We start from the raw sequence: 22190 nt of genomic DNA, 5'->3' as shown, positions 1-22190 counted from the left end.
TAAACAGCCTGTGGAAAAACAAGCAGCCCATCAGTTGATAGGCCTGATTCCCTGGCTCATGGCCCAAGGAGAAAAAACTCGAGAGCACTGAGCAAAGGATTCAGAAGACAGCCCTTGAGTCAAACACCTGCCACAGAGATTAGTGACCGGTGACCTGCACTTCCACAGGGGACAAGGCCTGAGTGGAGAAGCACCAGTGAAGGTACCCTCTCCCTCCTGGTCCTGGATTTCACCAGCAATCACAAAGGGCTGCTTGTCTCCAGTTTAGAGTACGAGTCCCTAGTGACATAACTTGTGATCGATATAAAAGGCAAGATTAGAATTAACTTCTGATATTTCTCCTACTGCTCACCCTGCCTTAATTCAGCGTGGTTTGCTAAACACCGCATTTAGGCTTTTGTTCTGATATTTAAAAAAAAAAAAATCCGCTCTGCACTCAAGGCTTCAAGAGGAAAGAAGTGAAGGAGAAAGTCCGATAGCAACATTGTCTTTGCTGCTCTGCCCATAAAGACGGGCCCAGCCAGACACGGCAGCTGCACAAACTGGTCTTCTACTGCAGCTCAGCTTCTTCTGCAGTGCTGGGAACAGCAACCCAAAATATCAGCCTTCAGAAGTTTGGTGCTATGATGGATGTTCACTGATACGCATCTGAATTATTCCTAACACTTCTCAGAGCTCTTCACATCCATCTATGCCAATATGCTTCAGAAGCTGGGTTCAAGTGAGGCAAGAGCCCTGACGGCAGGCAGAGAACAATACCGCACTTTCTCTCTGCTATCTGTGGCATGATTACACCCCCAGGAGCTCCACTGGGCACACCTGCACAGTCCAGCCTAGTCCAAACAAAGCTGGAGATAACGTGTACATAAACATATGTGCGTTACAAGGCCAGGCAGGCAGTCACACAGCTACTCCTTTTGGTGGAGTCTGTTGGCCAGTATTTGTTTGCTTACCCTTAGTGACACAGTCAAGCAAGTAGGAAGCAGGGTTGAATTAAAACTCAACACTTTAAGTGTGTTTGCAAGGCACGGGATAGCCTTAGAGCACTTCCTATGCTGTGGGAGAACAGCAGAGAGGGATACTTCCCAGGAGTTGGTAAAGCAGCCCCTTCAGATATTTGTCAAGCCCGTTTCTCTTGGCAGCCTCCTGTTGGGACCCAAGGAGACAGGAATTAAATTAGTAAGGGATCAACATCTCCTGGCAAGCACTTGCCGCGTCAGCCTGTATCAGTCTTTAGATACTCATGGAAGGAGAAGCATTATCCCTGAACGGCTTTGCCCAGGACCCGTAGAGGTGCCAGCTCAGACAGCGAGTCACCTCGTCCTGCCCACGCCAAAGGGACTGGTAGAACAGGGCAAAGCACAAAGCCCTGCGCTTACTGTAACGGGGGAGGCAAGGAAGCCTGTGCTGGCTTCCAGCAGGGTAGACAACAGTAAATAAACAGATCGCCTTTGACAGCGTAGAGAAGAATGTTTCACTTTGCTAATGAGAAACGGCTTATGCCAGTGGAAGAGGAGCACCGGGGTCATCCTCCTTTGCAGCAGCTAACAGAACGACACGAGTTTCGATGCAGATCACAATGGGCAGTTGATGGATGAGCCATACTTCAGAGCTGCTGTGACAGAGCGTGCAGAGCAAAGTTCTTCCATTACGTCACTGCTACCTTGCTTGACCCTAGGGTTAAGAATAACAATCGGGCTCCACTGCCTCAGGCTGCCAGAATGAAACTATTTAGAGACAGGCTTCCTAGGGCAGCCATGAGCTTGCTCCCCTGGCAGGCTCACAGGGAGAAGAGCTTTGAGAGGTAGGGCCCATCAGTACCCCCAAAGGAGATGGAGGCCAGTAGGGACACGACTTCATTCCTATAAATGCAAGAAGTGCCAAGTGTTTGGCATGTGCTTTGCCGCATAGGATTAGCATGGGCCCTGCAAAGCTCTGCTCGCCTGAGCATGGCTTTTGCTTAGGGGGTTTCTGATCTCACTTGTTTATCCTGGTTGTACATGATTGTGAAAGCCTTTCCAGAGCCAACAGAGATGAAGGAAGTGCATTCCTGATGAGCTGCTCCCTCTCGAGATGGCCCCCTCTCTTTCAGTAGAGGACTCAGCAGCCAACACAAGGCATCGTGGTTTTTATGAGACTAGAATAGGACCCATGGCCTGTTTCTGGACAAAACCTACTGCAAGCTGCACTTACATGACAAGAACACCTCAGAGCCCCCCCTCTCATATCCCCCATGACAGAAGGGAGTACATGAGGGAGATTGGGTATGGGAGCACTGTGCAACCTCTTGTTGAGTACTAGAAATGCTCTCTCCTCCCTGGGAAGTCAAGTATTTGAACCCCTCTGAGACACAGGGCTGGGAAAAGCAGGAATTCACTTGCTTGCAGAGGTGCCTCAGGAGAAAGAGCCAGCTGGGCATCTGGAGTTACAGCTAAATCGCTCCACTCTTCTTCATGGTCTCCTTACACACATACTCATTGCAGCCTGGGATGTCTCCTGCTGCCCAGCAGGCACATCTGGACAGATGTTTTCAAGCCGCACCACAGACATCTGTCAAATTCCATCATGCAAGTCTCCCTTCTGTAGATGTTCCCAGGTCACTCCAGTCCTGCTTTCTCCCAACTTTGTATTCCCAGGTCAGACTATTGGAGATTCACCAAATACCTTGTGGTATTTCTGATCCTCATGACCCTGGGCTGAGGTCATGATATCCTCTAATGGGTGGTGGTCATCCATTATACACAGATAGAAGAAGCTCTCTAACCACTGGTGCCTGCAGAGCTCCAGGATCTTCTTTCCTAAGAGACCATTGACTCCAGCCTGACCTGTGCATTTTGCAACGGGGAGGGAGAGCTTCATGGCAGCAGATGAGGAAAAAAGGAGGATGAACACAGCAGTGGAAAAAGGGAGGGTGAAAGGAGATAATTGCTGTAAAACACTGTGTGCTCAGGAAATTAGAGCAGTTAAGAGCCTGGACTGAGCATTAGCGATGACATTTCAGGTGAGTTCAAGCACAGCTATACAAATGAGCGGGGCAAAGAGCTACCACTGCTTGTGTGGAAACCCCTCCCTGCGAGCTCTGCTCAGAGGCAGGGCTTCGAGGCAGGAGCACAGTTTCATCACAACAAGCCCTTATTGGCCCCAGTTATTCCATTACCTGGCAACTTTGGAAACAAGCAAACCCATCCCACGGCGCTGCCTCTTTACTGACACGCAAGAGCTGATGCGTGCGCTGCGTAGCTGTCATCCAAGTAAACATGGAGTAGCAGGGCGAGTGCCCAGGAGCAGAGGAGTTGCAGGATGTGAGATAGCCATGGTGCTTCAAGACAGCTGACGATGGACAATTGCCACATAAAGACCACCCAACACCATCATTTTCTATTCCCTGGACAAACCCAGCTTCAGATCCAGAATAAACATCAATTTCTGAGGCTGGGAAGAGGAAGGAGACGTTGTCGCCGAGTTGCCCTGTAACCACCAAGCTCCCTGCCCTCCTCCCCAGGGAAAGCATGCCAGGGGCCATCCTGACTTGGCTATTTCTGCAGTACAGACAGGGTGGGAAGCAAAATAGGGTATTTCCACTCTTTGAAATTTAGTGGAGGGGCCCTGCATACAAACAGGCTTCCACAATCATCACCTGTGCTCCCCCCACGACCCTCCTCTTGTTCTGACAGAGAAGACAAGACCAAATGTCTGATCTGGAGCGAGACACCCTTTTGCTCCCAAGGTTTTCAGCTGCACAACACATTGGCTCGGTTTGGCTTGTCAGATGTGGGGTGAGAAGGCCTCTCCCCAGGATGCACGTTTCCTCACATGAAGCCCAACGACGAGTTGCCACAACCCAAGCAATGCAACCCATAAATCTTGACGCAGTTCCCTGGGAAGCTTGTCAAGTCTTGTCCTCACCGCAACAAAGTGGCCCTGTTGTCAATGCAGCTCTTCCCCTGCCAAGCCGTGCTTGCTGAAAGCTGCTCAGAGCAGACTGATCACTGTCCCAGTGAAAGCCAGGCCTGGGTCTCATTTTATTGGACTGCTTTGAGTGTGCAGTCAAGCTCAAAGCCCTTTAAAAAAAAAAAGAAAAAAAAAGAAAAAAAAAGAGCGAAACCCAGATCCTTCCATGCCACCGACAAATAAGCCCACCAGAGCTGGCAACCTAGTGCTGAGTTAGAGTTTCACTGCTGACAGGATCATAAATCCCAGAGGTTTGGGATTTGTTTTTTTAAAACCAGGGATGAGAAATTTGGGTGGAGGACAGGGAACTGCTCTGGCAGCTCTTGTGGTAGTTTTGTTAGTGCCACAAGGTCAGTAATCATTTGTACTGCAGAAGATCCAGAGGCAGCCCCTCCGCTTCCCATTTACAGCCCTAACACATGCCTACAGAAATCCTCCACATACCATCCGGCTTTAATACCCTCTCCTATTCTTAGCCCAAGCTGGTCTTCTTATAGACTATTACTCAGCTATGTTTTTGGCTGTCCTATATCCCTCCCCTGGCCTGTTCCAGCCCCACAAGGCCAGCCAACTCCCCCTGCCTAGAAATTTCAGAGAAAAGTAAGTGATCCACAGCACCAAGCTTACCAGGAACTGCTAGGACATAGAGAGCCAGGACAAGCCCCCTTCCCCTGGACAAAACATCCCTTGGGCTTGCTTCTGCTGCTTACAGCAGCAGCAGGCTCAGCCCCAGCTCATGCACCATGCTCACCTGGCAGAGAGGATGAAAAAAAGCAAGGTGGCAGGGCTGGAGGCAGCTCTGGTATTTGTCCTCTCCCAAACAGCCATCTGAGAAGCAAAAGGCAGCTCCATCTCTAAGAACTGCAGGAAAGGTTTAGGAGCATGTACCCACCTGCTGATATAGGGCATCATCCGGAACAGCTCCACCTGAGCTATGGGGCTGAGCCCCACCACCTCCTCTCCTGGCCCACAGTTGTGCAAGGGCATTTTCTGATTAAATTGGGGGTTGAGGAGAAAAATGTCATTCTTAATAAAGCAGAAAGTCCCATTTTAGAAAAGCCGTCTGGGGTAAGGGCTGAGGGTCTTCCCCGCAGCTATAAGGGGGCTGTGGAAGGCAGGAACATTTTATGGCACACACACCCATCTTATGATTTGAATCAGCAAGTAACGATGAGTCTCTTTTCAATAACTTTATTGCATTTCTCAAGCTGCTAAGTCCCAGGTCTTGTCTGAGATGACTTGTTATTAATTTTTAAAAAATGCAGGCATTGCCATGGCTCTGTGATTTGAAAACTGCTCCTGCCCACTTTACTCTTTTTTTTTTTCTTCTGCTTTCCTTTATGGTACCAAACCAGAAAAGGCCTCAAGGGCTGGCTGAGCCTGGGGATGGGTGGGAGCGAGAGCCAGGAAAAACCTTGACTGGACCGTGGAGCCAGCCCCAGCAAGCATAGCTGCCATAAACTCATGGGTTCAAATGGCCAGTCGTGTGTGTGTTCCCCAGCCCCCCCCACTTTAAATTCCCATCCCTCCTATTACACAGAAGTATTTCAACTCTGAAATGACCTCACAAAATCCTCTGAGAATTTAAATAGTTGGAAAATATCTAGACTGGGCAATATGCAATAGGAATATGATGCTCAGGTTATTTTTTCGCAGGGTGGAGGTGGCTTTTCCAGCTAAGACTAAGGATGTTGTTGTGGAGGAGAGCCAGCCCAGGGACTCTGGGTAGGACCGGAGGAATCCAGGCACAGGGACGGTGCCAGGGAGCCCGGCGGCAGAGCATCGGCAATGTTTCGGAGTCCAGAGACCGCATTTACATTACATTCTTATTTTTAAGCTGCTGGGAAGCACTTCTGTGTCCCTGCAGGCAGAGCTCTGCAGGGCCGGGAGCGGGAGCCAGCGGCTGTCTCTGCTGTCATCCCGCGGCCGTGCTGGGGACGCCGGTGCTGCCGCTGGCCCAGAGCCGACCCGCTGCCTTCGACCTCCTCTGTGCCCTGGGGAGAGGGCTCTTAGCCCTTGGCAGCGGTACAGCCCCCAGCCCAGGGCCGTGTTTGCCCTTAGCTGGCTCTGCACCCGCTCGGGCCCTCTCGGGGACGGTGCCCGTCTCCCCCAGACCCAGAAAAAGAGGGGGGGGTGAGCCTGGCTTTAGAGGAAAACCCAAGAGAACAAGTTCCCCAAGTACCAGGCACGTGCTGTGATTTGCACCTCTTGCCTCTACCCTACGAGCGATCCGCAAATGTGGTTGGAACTGGCCAGGGATTTCTGAATACACCGTGCCCAGAGGCATCGGGTGGGAGCGTCGGGGCCCTCGCGGCCTTCACAGCCCCCGCCGGGTGCCGCAGAGCCCCCCACCCTGCTGGGCACAGGGCTCGCTCTGCTTTGGGTCTGTGAAGCACGGAACCCCTTCACCGACGGATGCGCACTGCTTCACCCACGCAGGACTGCTGTGTCCCCGTGGAGGAACGATGCAGCACCCCGAGCACCAGGGCGCTCGCTGTAGCACTGCCTTTGTGCCATGGCCGTCTGCTCCCAACGCCCCAGCCCAGCCAACCCCACGCTGAACCAGTGAGCTCGATGGGAAACGCTCCAGCTCCCATTTTCATCCCGGGGGAGCTTGAGCATCCTGCGGCCGCACCCGGAGCTGATGGCAACGGCAGGGCAGCTTTGCCAGTGGCTGGGGGAACGACCAAGCAAGCCACACGCTGGGAGGAGACAGCAGCATCTCTCCATCCTTCCCAAGGGTTGTCCAGTGGCAGCAAAGCCCCGATTCCTGCTCCATTTCTGATTATCAAAATGCATCATTTGAAGTAGAGAAGGGCGTATTGAAAGCCTTTCCACAGGTGAGGCTTTATTTATAAATCAGAGTCCCCCACATTAAATAAACATAATTTAACTTGATGTCCTGTTAGCGTGGGTCCCAGCACCATTGTGACCACATCAGCACGGCTGCAGGGCCACCGGTCCTTGTCACCACAACAGGATCCTTGGTTGGGCTGGAAAAGCCATGCAAGCCGTGCTAGCCATCCATGCCTCCTCTGATCCTTCAGGTGCAGCTTCTGGATAAGTTCTTTTGTGGATGAAGACAAAAAAAAAAAAAAAAAGAGAGAGAGAGGGTGTCTTCCCCAAGATGCTGTGCTCCTACCTGGCTTCATCTCCAAGGGGAATCTGTAACATGCTGACATTCATGCAGTGTCACCCCAGCAAGGACTAAAAGCCGTGCTTTCTTGACACAAGAGGGGAGAGGAAGAAAAGTGATGTGAACCAAAGGAAAATCCCAGCTCCCACGATGGCAACCCACAGCGCCCTGCCTCTGCAGCCTCCGCTCAAGCCAGCAGGCAGGGGTGGGATGGGGACCTGCTTTGAGCAGAGCAAGACTGATGCAGAGGGAAGACCAGAGGCAGCTTAACTCAGCAGAGGGAGGTGCTATGCATGAGGATTTTTGGTTTGTAGTTGTTTTTTTTAAAAAGGATATTTAATGCTTTAATGGGAGGTTTCCATTGACTCATGCCCCATAAAATCACACTGTAGCACATCGTCCTGAAAATAGCTGCACCCTGTGAATGATTGGGACTATTTAAAAATGCAAACAGCAGAGAGGAAAACTCAAGGTGACCCCTTTTTTCTATCAGGAGGCAACTGTGCACTTCTGCCTTTCCCACTCTGCCCCGGAGGGCTTTGTGTTATACCCAGCCCGTGGCAAAAGCCCTGGCTGGCACCGGGGCCAGTGGAGCAGCCTTGGGTCCCACAGCGACACTGCCTGTGGCCAGGTCTCTCCCAGGAGCTGGCCCTGGCAGAGGCAGCAAGAGGCATTTCTGTAGGAGCTTTACAGAAGCAGGGCAGAGAAGAACAGCGTGTCGCAGTGGCTGCTGCCCATTTCTCTCCTTTAACAGCCCTTGACAACACCACACTGGAGGACCCTGGCCTTCCTGACATCTCTATCACAGTTCCTAGCAAAGCTTCTCACTCACCATTTTCCAGGACTCTCAGATGCCCAAATTATACTGCAGAAAATGGATTAGCAGCAAGAAAAAACCCCCCAGGAACATCCTAGTGCAGCGCTTGACCTTGCTCCTGTCGCTCCAAACTCCTGGCAGAGGCATCAAGAAGAGTTTGAGGCTGTGCAGCATCCCTCCTCCCTCCAGCCCATCCTCCGCAGCGCAGCCAGGTATGACAGAGTCACAAATGAATGCAATACATCTTGATCCCTCCCAAAACGTAAAACAGCCTAAAACAGGAACTCCAAGAGCAGGAGTTCACGTGCACGGATTAGGCTGGGGTGGTGGGTGTAATTGCATCTCATTTAGCTGCGCTCGGCAAGGTTGCTCCTTGCATAGAGGTGAGGCTGCTCCCGAGCTTCAGTACTCAGCACCTTACTGCAGGTGGCAGGCTTGGTCTGGCAGAGGACTGGGAGAGCTCTGTGTAGGCAGCCAAGGTTTATTAGAGAAATTGTTAAATTCAAATGACTCGGATACAAAGATAAGCTGCACTGCCTTCTGAAAGGCAAAGGTGTTTGTGACCCGTAGAAACTGATACAGGTTACCGAGACATCAGTGACCACAGCAGGTTTGACGGTAAAATGATCACCTCGCAGTTAATCTTAGTGGAGTCAAAGTTTCTTTCTACCTAGTACATCCAATAGGATGCGTACATTGTGTCAGCATATAACTACCGCCTCTCGCCTATAGCCTTGCTGCCTTTCCTTCGGGATGTTGCCATCTGTCTCAGCAGCATCTCTTCTGTTCCCATTCAATCACAGTAGCTCTTTCCTCCCTTCTTTGCTGTGTTTAAACATCCAAAGCAACACATCTCTATGGAACATTTATAAATTCAACGTTAGGCTGCTCTCATCTTTAACGAGATGGGGGAATAAGAAGGTGCAGAACTCAAAATCTGTTATTAGACCTTTAAACTAAAATTAAAAGAAAAAAACCAGAAACCACAGTTCATTTCTCATGGAGAATTCAAACCCTTCACCGGCATGTTCCTAGGAATGTTTTTCTGCTTGCAACAGTTAGCATCACGGGATGGCATCCCCCTCCCCTCCCTGGAGCACCGTGGCGTTGTCTCCTCTGTGGGATGAGGTGTCATAGGGCTGCACACAGCAGCGTTGCTGTCCACAGGCTCGTCAGCACGAGGCTGGATGACAGTCTGAGCACGGGGCAAGGCCGGAGGGACGGGGAGGCCGAGGTGCAGGAGCAGACCTCGTAGCCGTTTTCTGAGCGGCTCTCGTCGTGCTGCCCTGGTTTGGAGCGTGCCCCAGTCCTGCTGCTCCCAGCTGCTTCTGGAGAGTCAGACTGCATGTCGCTGCACACCAGCCAGTCTCTAGCGATGGACTGGGGATAACCAGGCTGGGCTTCCAGGTCACTGTCCAGCACTTTCCAGTACTCCTTGCCCCTGAAGAAGTAACTCGCACCTGTGAAGAGACCAAAACCCAAAGGCAACATCAGCGGCGATGGGTGCTCTCCCAGCGGAAAGGGCACAGGAGCACTGGGAGCAGCAGAGGAGCAATCCCACCCCTGCTGAGCTCCAGGCAGCGGAGGCACACGCGATACCCCCCCTTGCCGTACCCTCTCTCACCGCAGGAGCACGGCGGCTGCTGGTGGGATGCTCAAAAAGATGGTGCTACGCCCGGCCGGGATCTCTCACACCAGCCAGGAGCCACCAGACAGATGGGAGGCAGGTGGTGAGATGTCACCTCTTCTATGGTGGGTCCTAGAGCAGATGCATCCCCCTAGTACCCAGGGCGTGCAGGATAAAAACCCTAGTAAATCCACGGCTGGATCCACTGTACACGTCCCAGTGGCTGTCAGTGGACGGTCTTTTAACAGGGCATGGTAAGGCTAAAGAAGACCTCACCTACCTGTTAATGACCTGGGGTGCACGCTGCTATCCCCGGGCTCAGATAAATAACCTCAGCCTTGCAGGGCCCTGGGAACTTTCTGTTCTCAGGTGCGTGTTTTCCACTCTGAACTGGGAGGTTGTGAATTCTCTAAGCAGGTCTTATGCTCATGGAGGACTCCTACCCACGTGAATGGCCGGTCGCTCTCAACAGCTTTGGAAATTCAGCTTGAAAGGCCTCTTGAAATGTCTCTCCCCTCTGCCTAGTTTAATGGTTGCTATTACACTGTTAGGTCGTCAGTAAATAAAATCTGGAAGTGCCACTTTGTTGTGAGTGACTGCCTGGTTTTATACATCTGTGACAAAATTTTTGTGGTCTTTTCAGGGGGAAGAAACCACCGAGAAATCTCATCCCCAGAAAATAAGTCATAACTCTGGGGAAAACGTCTCCTTTAAAAATATTTTCTGTCCACATCCTCATATATGTAGCTAAAAATCCAATGACAACAAATTCAGTGAGGAGCAGATCAGCACATATTAGGATAAAAATCACTGCAAAACAACATCAACTGTGTTCTTTTAATAAAATCAAATTATTAGGCCCCCAGGATATTTTTGTTGCCTGTACTTGAAAGTACAAAGTCTTTTAGCGAGCAGTGTGGGGAGCTCTGGCTGGAAGCCTATCTCCCTCTTCAGCTTTCAGACACTGGGAACTGTTGACCCATCAGGGACTTAGCAGTTTATGTCGGCAGGCACGGTAGAAGGGGCTAGAGCTCAAGTGCAAATGAAGCACTGATTTTTTTTTTTTTTCTTGTGTTTTTTTGAACCAGCATATGGACTCACCATCTGACCACCTCATGGCATCATCTAAAGGGCTTGGTATTCCCTTCCACAGGATGGTCTCTGAAGGGTACCCAGGATCCATCCTCCGCTCATGGTCGTCGTAGCACCAGTAGAGATTGTCCTTAAAGAAATAAGTCTTGTCATTGTGGGCCCAGGAGAAAGCGGCGTCGATTCCTCCCGGTGGCAGACCAAAGTCCGAGATCGGCCGTGGATATCCTTCCTCCACGTTATTGTCTTTGAAGACCCAGTATCTGTCTCCTGTGGAAAGGAAAGAAGCACGGAGCAAAATCACATTTGTTTCCCAGCCAAAACCAGCATTCTCCAGCAGACAAGCTGATGTTTCATTATCTGTTGCCGTGACAATTCTCAGGACCGAGCTTTTGGTGTTTAAGGATGGGGACGAGAAGGCAGCAGCCCAGTGGGGAACCTCAATCTTTGAATAGTTGCTTTTTTTGTGTGTCAGGCTCTCCATGGAGCATAGCCCCCCTTTGCTCCTCAACGGCTGCAGGCGTGACAGTCCTGGGACACGAACACGCCGACAGCATTAGTACAGTCGTCATTTTTATGTGTTTGGTAGTGGCATTTGGTTTTCTGCCCCATTGATTTCTGCCTGATATCCGGCTGCAAGAAACAGAAAGTTACATGCAGCTTTTCTGCCTGCTATCTGACTCCTGGGAAGCAAAGTGTAATCGCACTTTGGGAGAGAAATTGCCACAGTTTTTAGAGCCAGCTGGGCTGAAGGACCTGTGGATTTTAAGGGATGTAAGGAGGATGTGCAGGGGCTGGACAAATCCCATCGGAGCAGCCCACTGCTCTTCAAGCGTCCTACACAGCCACCTCACCCTGGCCAGGAAAGAACTGTCAACATGGTTTTTTTTCCAATAAAAATGAAGCCCAAAACGACTGGCCCCTGGTCTGTGGCAGAACAAGAAAATGAACCCAGATCTCGCAATTCCTACATAATCCTCTAACCACTGAGACAGTCTTTCTGTTTGTGCAATGTCTCTTTGGGAACCTGCAGCATCCTTTTAGGTATCAGATGACCTATTTTAAAGATCAGAGTTTTTCCTCCCTTAGTTTTCTAGAAAATCTGAAAAGGCACTTAAATAAATACCCATGTACCAGCAGCAGGACCTTAGAGGCTGGGGTAATTTGTGTGCTTTGGTTTCTGTCCAGGGATCAGTGAAACAGTGCTGGAGAGAGGGAACGAGACAGTATTTTATAGCTAGAAACAAAATCTTGAGTTTAATCTTCAGAGCCAGGCAGGACTAACACACACATCGTGCGTGACCGTGGAGCTCTGTGCCTTGCAGGGGCGAGGCCCCAGCTGTGGCACATCTGTAATTCTGCCCTCCCAAGCAGCCAGGAGGAGCCCCTGGACCTGAGGTGCCGGGGGCCTGTCCGTCCCCAGCAGGGAGAGAAGGAAAGAAGGGAAGGAAGCAAGCGAGTGCCGCTGTGGTCCGCAGCCCGGACCGGGAGGGTCTGGTGCCAGGCGTAAGGGCTGCCATGCTCCAGCTGGCCCAGTTCCCTCCGGATTAGCAGAAAGGCAGTGCTGGGCGGGCTGCCCGAGGCAGCTGGAAACATGCGGCGGAGCTTTTTGCCTCCCGTTCCTTGGGGAGATGCAGGGCTGGGGGCAGCTCTGCGGTGCTCGGCACGCGGGCAGCCTGGAAGGGCTTCGGCTGCGCTTGGAAACGCTTCTGCGAGCAAAGGGGCTCGCGCGGGATGTAAGCCATTCCTCTAGCCTTGCTGGAGGAATCGAAACCCAAATTATTGCTTTCAGAAGTGCTTGGTTCAGCACTTCTGAAACCGATAATTGCACCACGCTCGGAGTAGAACAGTCGGGAGACAAAAAGCAATTTCCAGCCGGGGAGTACGGAGGGCTGGGATGTATTTAGCTCTTCAAGTGCACAACCTTTCCAAAACAAAAGCCAGTGCCTGCCAGGGGCTTGGGTAACATTCAGCACATGGGTAGCATCTAACCAGCACAGGCAGGTGGTTTGTGGGGGACTTGGACACTTGTAGAGGAGCCAAGAGCTAATCTCTTTCCTCCAGCTCTTCTGAAAGAAACTTGCGAGTAATTTTAAATAAAAAGAGAGGATTATACCACTTATTTTAAGAAAAAAAAAAGAAAAAAGTAACAGAAACATAATTAGCAAAACCAAGCACTTCAGGTTTGATTTTTGTCCCCTCTGCTGCTTCTTCTCTTCTTAACAACAAATACTAAAGAGTCAAAAGGCCAAAGAAGGAACAGAAAACCCGTAGTGTGTGCCAGGATGGTTCCTGCTTTTATTTCATTCTTGAAAAGCTAAGATATCAGTTAGATTTGGCTGAAGTTTTTCTTCAATGACATTTCCCTCATTTTCTGGGGAATGTGACTGCTACTTTTTGCCTGCCCTCCCTACAAGCTGGTTTCTCCCGGCCTTGCTCACAGACAAAAGGTCTTGGACCTGCCCTGGGAGATGCTCAACGGCTGACGCTGGTGTCTCCTGCCTTCAGGAGAGGTTAAACGCTGCCAAGATACCTTGGCACCGGGCTCTACAGCAGGGAGACACGCATGCTACCTGCGGCACTGCGTTTGCTCTCACCTTTGAAGAAGACGATCTTGTGGTCGCTGGTTCTCTCATAGACGGCGTCCAGGCTGTCCAGGTTGAGCGGCAAGCCTCGCCAGAAACGGTGGATCTGAGCCGGCTGGAGGGAGACCAAGTGCTTATTGCGAGTCAGTCTCCAGAAGTACTTGCCTGGAGGAACAGACTAGACATTACTGAACCACACTGCAACCCTCCTTCGCTGGGGGAAACGAGCACCAGGCACGTGGCGGCGGCAGAAAGCAAAGTGCGTGAGATGGGAGCTATGAATCAGAGGCATCCTGCTTTCCAGCCGCAGCTGCTAGCGCTTTCTACGTCTGGCAGACCATTAGAAGAAATCCTCTTTTGGGGATCAAAATAATCCTCTGGACATTGCGCTGGAGTTGTTCTACTCCTGGCCGCGGTGTGAAGCCGCACCGCTGAGCCGGATCGGGTGAGAGGAGCCTTTCATCTCCCACCCTGATCTGCACGGGAACTTCTGGGACCAGGCAGCAGCTGAAGCTACGCCAGGCACCAGCAGCCTTTAGTGAGAGCCTCTGAAAAAAACATCCCTATTTCTCCTCTCCCGGAGCACCCGCAGCTTCCTGCACACAGGGTACCCAGCTGCTTTCGTATTTAGAAATATGTATGATGTTACGATGAAAGGTGGACATATCAGAGGGTTTTTTTAAATGAAGAAAGGGAGTAGGAAAATAGAGGAGGAGGAAATTATGTTAATAAAACTGGAAGGGGTTGTGGTGGGGAAGGAGGCACGATTAGGCACATCTAGAGGTGTAGGATGAGCAGGGAACTTCAGTCCTGTGGTGCTCCCAGGGGCTGAATGTACCGGTGGTGTAAGCAAACACACTTCTAGTACCTGCAGCAACACTGCCCCAGCCAGAAAAGTTTGGCTTGGGGTATTTCTGGAATATTTTGGGTAGCGGAAAAGGAAAGAGGTTTGTCCTCTGTGGGAAGGATGCCAAACTTTCTCCTGACAAAGGAGCCTTACGTGGGATTTTCCGCAGAGTCTTAATGATTTTTGGGGCAACTCAAAACCCGACTCTCTGCACTGTCTCTGGGATTCCCAGCCTAAGTTTTTGCAGCACGCTTTCTGCTGCATCTTCCCCGGAGAGCTCGACACAGTGAGATCTGAGCTGGAGCAAGATGTCTAAAAGCCAGCTCTCAACTTCATCTCATATTTGTTATTGCCTGTTAGAAATTATTGCATGTTATTTACATCTGTTCTTGCACGGATTCCCAAGGGGGGATAAGCAACAGAAACCAAAGATGCGTCTTCAGATTTGTATTCACGACAGTCAGCCCTTTCTCCAGAGCCAGCAGATTGTGACACCGTCTTTTAAAATTTTATGGAAATTGGATCTTAGCCTAATAATGCAGGAGGCAAAACTCTAACACTTAAACATCTGCAGAGAGAGGGTTTTATTCTAATTATAAGGATTTATATCATATTCTTGTTCTTCTGCTCCAGTTTGCATATTTGCTCTATCTGACTGAAACCCACAAATGAATAATACATTCAAATGTGGCAGGAATTGCCATAATTACAGATTCTTTTTAAGAACGTTAAAAAAAATAGGATTCAAATTTGGTGGCTATTGTACATCGATGGAAACACATGTAATTAAATAAAGATGATCTCTGCATCTCTAATTAGCGAAGCACTAGACAAAGCCAGATTTTCACTTTTTAAACAAGAAATACAGCTCAACAGAATTCCTTCTTTAGTAGATAAGTATCTGAACTTCAGAGTGCCCTGGGCTCATCTGAGACAAGGAGGGAAGCCCCAGTGCTTTTGACATTTCAACCTTTTGCCAGTGATGGGCTCAGCGGGTGTGCAACTGCAGCAAGCAAGCTTTAAATCTACCCTCAAAGTCAGGCATAGCCTGGGCTGTTGGTTGTTTTTTTGATAAACTATCAGGAAAAAGCAAAAAAATAATAGCAATTAAATAGCAAGGAATTTTTAACACAACGGCCCCAGTCTGCCCGCGCTCATGTTTTGTCATGGCCAAGCCTGCTCGCCAAAGTGTTGTGTTTACTTGGTCGATCATCAGCCAAAGCCAGATCCGCAGGCTGCCATTATCATGCAGAAATAGAATAAAATAAAATGAAAAAAAATATCTCCACCCCCTGTTTGTTTAAAAAGCTGGATTTAAAACCACCCACCAAGGTGGCAAACAGAGCAGGATGAAAGCCAAGTGTAAAGTCCTGCTTTCCCAAGCATCTCGTTTTATATGGATGATGGGTTGAGGCAATTGCTTTCTTTAATACCAGGCGATTTTGATCCCAGCTGTGTACCATGCTCTCCTTACTTCGGCTGCCTCTGGCAAGGTTGCTGCACGCACCGTGCAGACACACACACAGGCCAAAGTTGTTTTAAAACTTCAGGAGTCTGGAGCAAGGCACCTAAATCAAAGCAAGCGGTGTTTTGGAAGTGCAGAGAACCCGCTGTTGCCTTCAATACGACAAACCTGGGAGCCCTGGGGAATTCCAGTCCTGGTGTCTTCCCGGTGGGAGAGGCTGCTCTCCAGCTAGGGAACCAGCCGGACCAGCTCAGAACAAAACATCCATCGATGGAGGGAGCTCATCACTGGAGGTCATTAAAATCCTGCCCCAGAGGTGACATCCCCGCTCCTTGGTGCCCAGGATGGTTTGGTGGCAGCAATGGGGGCTCCAAGGGAGGTGCTGGGCTCCGGAGGCAGCCATGCAGCTGGCACCCACTGACACTGTGCTCTTTACATTTGCATTTTGGCCCACAATAAGTATATCCAAAAATAGACACCGAGATAGATTTCTCTTTAGTTTTCTTTTTTTTTTTTCCCCCTCTGAAACACAGACACCCATTTATCCTGGATACCAGTTCTTGTCTCTTATTTTCCCTTCTTCACTGTGGCTTTTTGGAGCCGTCATCCGAACAAATACCACAGGGGAACAGCCTCTGTATTGTGCTCCCCCAAGGGCACAGACAACATCGAATTCTCTGGAGCTCTTTTGCCATTCTTGCCTGTGACCCGAGACTCGCACTGTGATACCCAGATGGGTTATACATGCCCGGACGCTGCTCCCGATCCCTGGGGGAGATGCTTCTGCTTCCCTGCTGAACGGCTTTGGGGTGGCCAAATGGTGGCCAGGGATGGAAAGAAATGCCCAGTGGGCACTTTTCCATCTTGGAAAGATGGGAAAGAAAGCCCACGGAGTGCAGCCTACATGGGCTCTGTACAGCTGAGAAGGCACCGATGGGACCCTTGTCGACAGCCTGGGGACACACTGCCAGTGAGTGTTTGCTGACACGGAACCAGAAGGCTCTGCAATCGCACGCACGTTGTCTTTGAGCAATGCATGGCAAGCAGCGTTAGGGAAGGTGAAACGTGGGAGGAAAGGGAAGCTGAAGGCATCCAGGAAAAAAAAAAAAGCAGTGGAGAGCTGTTGTTGCTCTGCTTTTTTTTCCTGGATGCCTCCAACTTGGGCAGTGCAGCGTGATGGGGCAGAGCGCTGTACAGAGTGCTGCGCTGGATTCTCACCAGCCCGCCGCTTCAGAGGGAAGCGTTAAACCCCGGGACGTGCCACGTGGACACACGTCTGCCCTGGTGTTAGGACGCACGTCCCTTGTGGGTGCCGCAGCGGCTGTGCACTGCGGTGGGCAGGAGGGTTTGCCGCCACCGGCACAGCTTGCAGGTACTCCTCTGGTCTCTCCTTCCTAACCATCCGCCAGACCACCCAACCGCTCTTGGCTGCAAGTCCCACAGGTTAATTACGTGCTGGGTTTAAAAACATCCATTTTTATCACTTTAAAATAAATTGTGTTTCAGTTTTGCTGGCTTTCACCTTCTTTTTGGATAAAAGAAATGGTCGATTTACCATGCAGCCTTTTGGATACCTCTAGCACATCCCTTTCCCTCCTCCTGCTCCCTCACGGTCCCTGTTCGGCTGTGTTCTCTGCCTGTTCCCCAGCAGTGCCACTGTGTGTCCCCAGCCATCGGCAGAGTGGGCACCTCCTCCGCTGCGCCGTGACAGACCGTGCACGAGCCGGGCGGTTTCCTTCTGCACTGGAGGCAGGATTCCCATTGACATTAAAATTTCCTTATCGTCTGTCCTCAGCCTTAGCGGGTTGATTAAAGGTCTGAGCCCTTTGATTTGAGCCAAAAGGAGTCGGCGGCATGCGAGATGTCTCCCTGGGTCTGCAGACCCCGCAGCCTGCAAACCCTGAGCCAGCTTATCCTCATCGCCTGCCCCAGCCCGTCCCACTCTGCTGCTGCAGCATCCCACGCCAACGCCACCGCAGGGCGACGCACGCAGAGACCAGGTGGGCGCTTACCTTTGAAGAAGAAAGCCTCTCCCCTGATCTGGGCCACCGCGTCGAAGTGAGTGTTGCATCTGTTGGGCACGTCCCTCCTGAACCTGCGGAGAGATGCCCAGGTGAGCACAGCCCAGGCGGGCAGCGGGGAGCCACGTCCTCCCTGGTGTCCTCCATCCTGCAGACCACATCTCCCCTGCCCCCAGAGCCCCCAGCAGAAGACCACAGGCTGCGTCCATCTGTCGTTCCTCATGCTCAGACCCAGCCATCCGCACGGGGATTTCCGAGGCGTGATTGGGAAACCCTTAGCCTGAAGACAGCTTTGTGGCAGACACGCTCCCTGGGCCGCTGGAGGCCATCGCTGGGAGTCAAGCGGGGACACGCTCTAACATCTACCAGCTAGCATAACTGGTGAGGGCAGAGCTGGCTCGCCGCTCCCCGGTGGCACAGCGTGGCTCAGCCGCCTGCCCCCGGGCAGCAGGACACGTGGTGGGCGAGAGCCAAGCAGCATCTTGCTCCGGCAGCTGGGGACGTTGCTGCTCTGAGGCTGAGCTCCGAAATGCCAGGGAGAGGTGACAGAGCTGCAAAGCAGAAAGCAGATGAGACCAAACACAGGGAGACGATGCCACAGGCGAGACGATGCCGTGTGACGTGTGGTGAAAGCCACCCGGCAAGTTGCAGCTGAGATACTGAGCTGCTTTTAACCAGGTGGGTGGGAAAGGCACAGAGTCGGAAGGACCGAAAGAGCTACAAAGCCCACGTGAGAAATGACGACTGATGGAGGACAAGGAGAGGATGCTGGGAACAGGCACAGAAAAGCTGCTGTGGGTGACGGGAAAGCATAAATCTAATTTGCTGATAGGAGAGTTGTGCTGGGCTGCCAGTACCCATTTGACAGCTCTCTTTGGGCGCAAAACGACCGATGGGGAGGTGAACCCCATCCACCCTCCCAGTCATACACGGCGCAGGAAGAAGGGGTGGGTATGAACAAGTGCCCTGCTCCTCCTGGTGCCGGTGTGAGACGATGGTCTCCTACAGCAGCAGAGAGAAATACTCTCATCTCTAGGTCAAAACACAGCCATACAGACCCTTGTGGACAAGATCCATTAGAAGCTACATGGGAAGAAAGATAACTAATGGCATTCAGCATATTCAAGGAAAAAGGGTCCGTTAGGACCCTCATAGCCTTTCTGCATCCCCTGGCAGGTGGGACACCTCCGCCAAGAGCAGGTGCTCAGCACCTCTCTACTGTGGGCATCACACCAGGCAGGGCAAAGCGGGGTGAAGAAGGTGCTGAGGTGGGAGACATAACTGCAGCACCGGGATATTTTTTCAAGATTATATTCTTCTTGGTCCCACTCCTGTAGGAATAATCTGGTTGTTCATGCTTCAGTGCTGTTATCCCCTTTTTGCGGATGGGGCATTGAGGCACAGAGGGATGAAGTGACTTCCTCAAGGTCAAACCCCAGATGAGGTTAGACCAGGAGGTGATGACCTGCTCTGTCTCTGCTGCTCTCACCTGGGGCACTGCTGGTATCTGGCAAAAATATGCGTGACCATGAACTCCTGCCTTTTTGTTCAGTGTCCCTTCCTCTTTTAACTGTCCTGCTGCCCTGGTAGTAAAACAATTTGGTAACTCCAACATTTATTAATGAGCTAGATCCAGAACTTCCCTTAATGAGGGCACGCTGGTTGCTTGATGACACTCAGTGTAAGCAGTCCTTTGCCAATTCAAACCTGCGTTGGAGTCAGGTTATCGGTCCACTTGTTCCAATATTCACCCCCCACAGGTACATTAGGGAGTTGCTCACCGTGGAAAGATTCAGGTAAGTTAGGCTTGCACAAATCAGGATATTGCAGAGGAAGTTTGATTAAAATTTCAGCAAGGATGAGTTCACCTAAGGGTGGTGGGGACAAATTTCCATTAACATGAGTAAAATTTTGAGTCTTAGGGAAACACAAAGCATTCCAAGATGATACAGGATTTCTGGATGTGCCTTGAATGATAACAAGTAGCTAAGGGATAGATAAAACCTATCACTTGTTCCTGCTTTTAACCACTTTGGTTGTGGGCTGGCTGTACACACATACTGCTTGAAAAAAAGCAGCAGTGTGTGCAGGAGATGATCAGGAGACATGAGGAAGAAGGTGCACTTTCTGTGTGTCTGTGTTTTCCAGAAGACAAAAGGTCCAGAGGGAAATACTGAAGCCAGAGTGAGCGGGCAAGATACTGATGCTTGAGTGGAGCTTCACTACTAGATGTCCTTTGCAGGAACATCAGCGACAGTTGAAAAGAAACAAACTTGACTTACGGGACAGTGGAGCGGTTCTCTGGCAGCTCTGGCAGGATAGGATGGTCATCGGTTTTGCTTACTTCAGGCTTGGCTGTGGGGGACACAGATTCCCTGACTCCTGTGCATAAAGACAAAGAAGCAGTAGAGGGCTACACCATCTTCCCCACCAGCTCCACTCACCCCAGAAGACAGCTCTTCCAGCATGCCTCATGGCAGAAATGGGCCATAGCCAGGTGAGGGAAACAAACTTACCGTAGAGTTGCCAGATTCGGACTTTGTCCTCATAAGGTAGGTCATACTTCAGAGGATCCCCCACTGGACCTTGGTAGTAGGGTCTCATGATAGACTCTATGGCAGAGATGTGGGTCAAGCCAATGGCATGGCCAAACTCGTGGACAGCTACAGCAAATAAGTCCATCCCATGAGCGTCTGGAAATAAAGACAGAATTGAAATAAAAGTCACTACATGCTGATTGTGTTTTGGGGGTTTGGGTGGGCTGTAAGGGCTGTAAGAAGAAATGTAGGTATATGTTGGATAAACTGGAAAGAAAAGCTTTGGAATAGGTGAAGTCTGAAAAAGACATTTTTCTCCAGTTGGAAAAAGGAGACCTAAGTGTATCATGTGAAAATGGAAAGCAAGCCAGACATCAGCCCACACTGCAAGTCCTCAGCCCCACACAAGCATAGGGATCACCCCTCCTATTCCCAGATCCCCAATGACACCTGACAAAGAGCTGGACAAACAGCTGAGACAGCGACCTTGGCACAACCATCCGTCATCCCCACTAACCAGCGCTGCAGGAGCTGGGCCAGGGCGGTCGTCTCCCATACCTTATGCCTGCCCTGCAGCAGCTGCCAACACAGTCTTTGTGATGTCCAGAATACCAAATTTCTGCAGCCGCTAGCCAGAAGCTTGTCAAAGCCTGCGATAATGAGCAAAGCCATGTGCCAAGGAACCGGCGAGTGCCCGGCAGTGCCCGCCTGCCCGTGGTGCTCTGCTGGGCTTTCCCTGCCTGCACAATGCTGGCATTGCACGCCGCTGCCCTGGCCAAATCCACCGCAAACGCCTTCCTGCATGCATACAAACGCGGAGCTGTTCACCTGCTCATCGGCCACCAACCCTGGTCATCTAACTGCTGCCCAGTGACCATATCCAGCTTGTTTCCAGAGGACTTGGCCGTCTTCTCCCTTTCTACAGCTTGTGCTGGTGGGGCTGCTGCTCCAGGGTCTGCTCCCTAAGGCAAACACTTTGATCCTCACACACCACACTGGGCGCCAGGGAGACTTTATTGAACATTGATACCTCCTTTGATGACTTTTTTTCCTCAGTCTGGACTATCTCTACTCTATTCTCTTTCCCCAGATTTCTGTATTTGCAATCCAACCCCTAGTGCCTCACACCGTACCCACACACAGACCCATCCAATACTCTCCAGAGCCTCAGACACTCAGGTCAGATCTCAATAGGGGTTACTGTCCACTTCCAAACCTACACCACCACTGCCAAAGCAAAGGAGGAACTGCTCCCAGGAGCCGCATGGGACTGATCCTGCTCGGTGCATTCTCACCACCCAGCCCCAAGACTAGCAATTGCTGCCCCTCGCTGCACAGCAATGCCCTGCAGAGCAATACCAGAGGGCTGCGGTGATTTTAAGTATGGTTCTTGCCAAGATCATGATTGCAAGTATTGTAATAAAAAGGCAGTGAGGTCGGAAAGGTCTCTGCAGAGCTCAGGGGAGCCCCATGTTCCTTGATCCATGGTTGGTGCCTGAGGAGATGTTGCATAGAAGCAGCTGTGGCTGATCCTGCGCAGTCCTTAGTGCTCCCCACTGGGCTTGGGTTGTTGCGGGGGGTTAGGGGGGTAGGGGCAGGCATATTTTTGCTGAATTCTGCTTTTTCCTTGATGACTATTATTTACAGTGTCTGTAAACAGCCAGGATTTTTATAACCTGTGCTGTTTTCCCCAGCACTAGAAGAGAACAAGACATATGCTTTCTGACATTTTAATGCCAAACTGACAACCTTGGGGATATTTTTATATCATCTACCAGGTTGTTATTTTTGAATCACTAGGGAGAACAAAATAAATAAAAGATGAAGCTCAGATAGCTCCAAGACCTTCAAAATAGAGGGCAGCTTTCTCGCTGTCGGGTTCATCCCCTCATCCCTTGGTGGCGCTTGGAGGGATCCTCCCTGCGAGGCCGGCAGCCCTGAGCTCGCTCCTCCACACAAGCCTGTTTCACGACAAGCATTCCCAACCACCAGCTACAAAAGGGGCACCACTCCTTACTTCATCACGTAACACATGTGCTACAGCAAGTTACCAGACCTCAGCGCTTGCCTCTGCCCTGTATGTCTGCAGAGCAGAGCTGCTGTTTTTCTTCCCCA

The 22190-nt window shown here is 51.0% G+C and overlaps 1 protein-coding gene across 1 annotated transcript in view; it reads right to left on the bottom strand.

Annotated features, from left to right (window-relative positions):
* Positions 1-6796: 6796 nt before the first annotated feature.
* MMP17 (matrix metallopeptidase 17) overlaps positions 6797-22190 on the bottom strand; it is a 69407-nt gene continuing 54013 nt past the window's right edge. The window contains exons 5-10 of the mRNA XM_075041465.1: positions 20055-20231; positions 19821-19920; positions 17530-17612; positions 13218-13370; positions 10633-10890; positions 6797-9364 (exon numbers count right to left, since the gene is read on the bottom strand). Of these exons, the coding sequence (XP_074897566.1) occupies positions 9036-9364; positions 10633-10890; positions 13218-13370; positions 17530-17612; positions 19821-19920; positions 20055-20231 (1100 nt within the window). The 3' untranslated portion in view covers positions 6797-9035. The remainder of the gene's footprint in view (positions 9365-10632; positions 10891-13217; positions 13371-17529; positions 17613-19820; positions 19921-20054; positions 20232-22190) is intronic.

Source organism: Buteo buteo, chromosome 11, assembly GCF_964188355.1.
Source record: "Buteo buteo chromosome 11, bButBut1.hap1.1, whole genome shotgun sequence".
NCBI lineage: Eukaryota > Metazoa > Chordata > Aves > Accipitriformes > Accipitridae > Buteo > Buteo buteo.
This window is presented reverse-complemented; position numbering and strand designations above follow the sequence as displayed.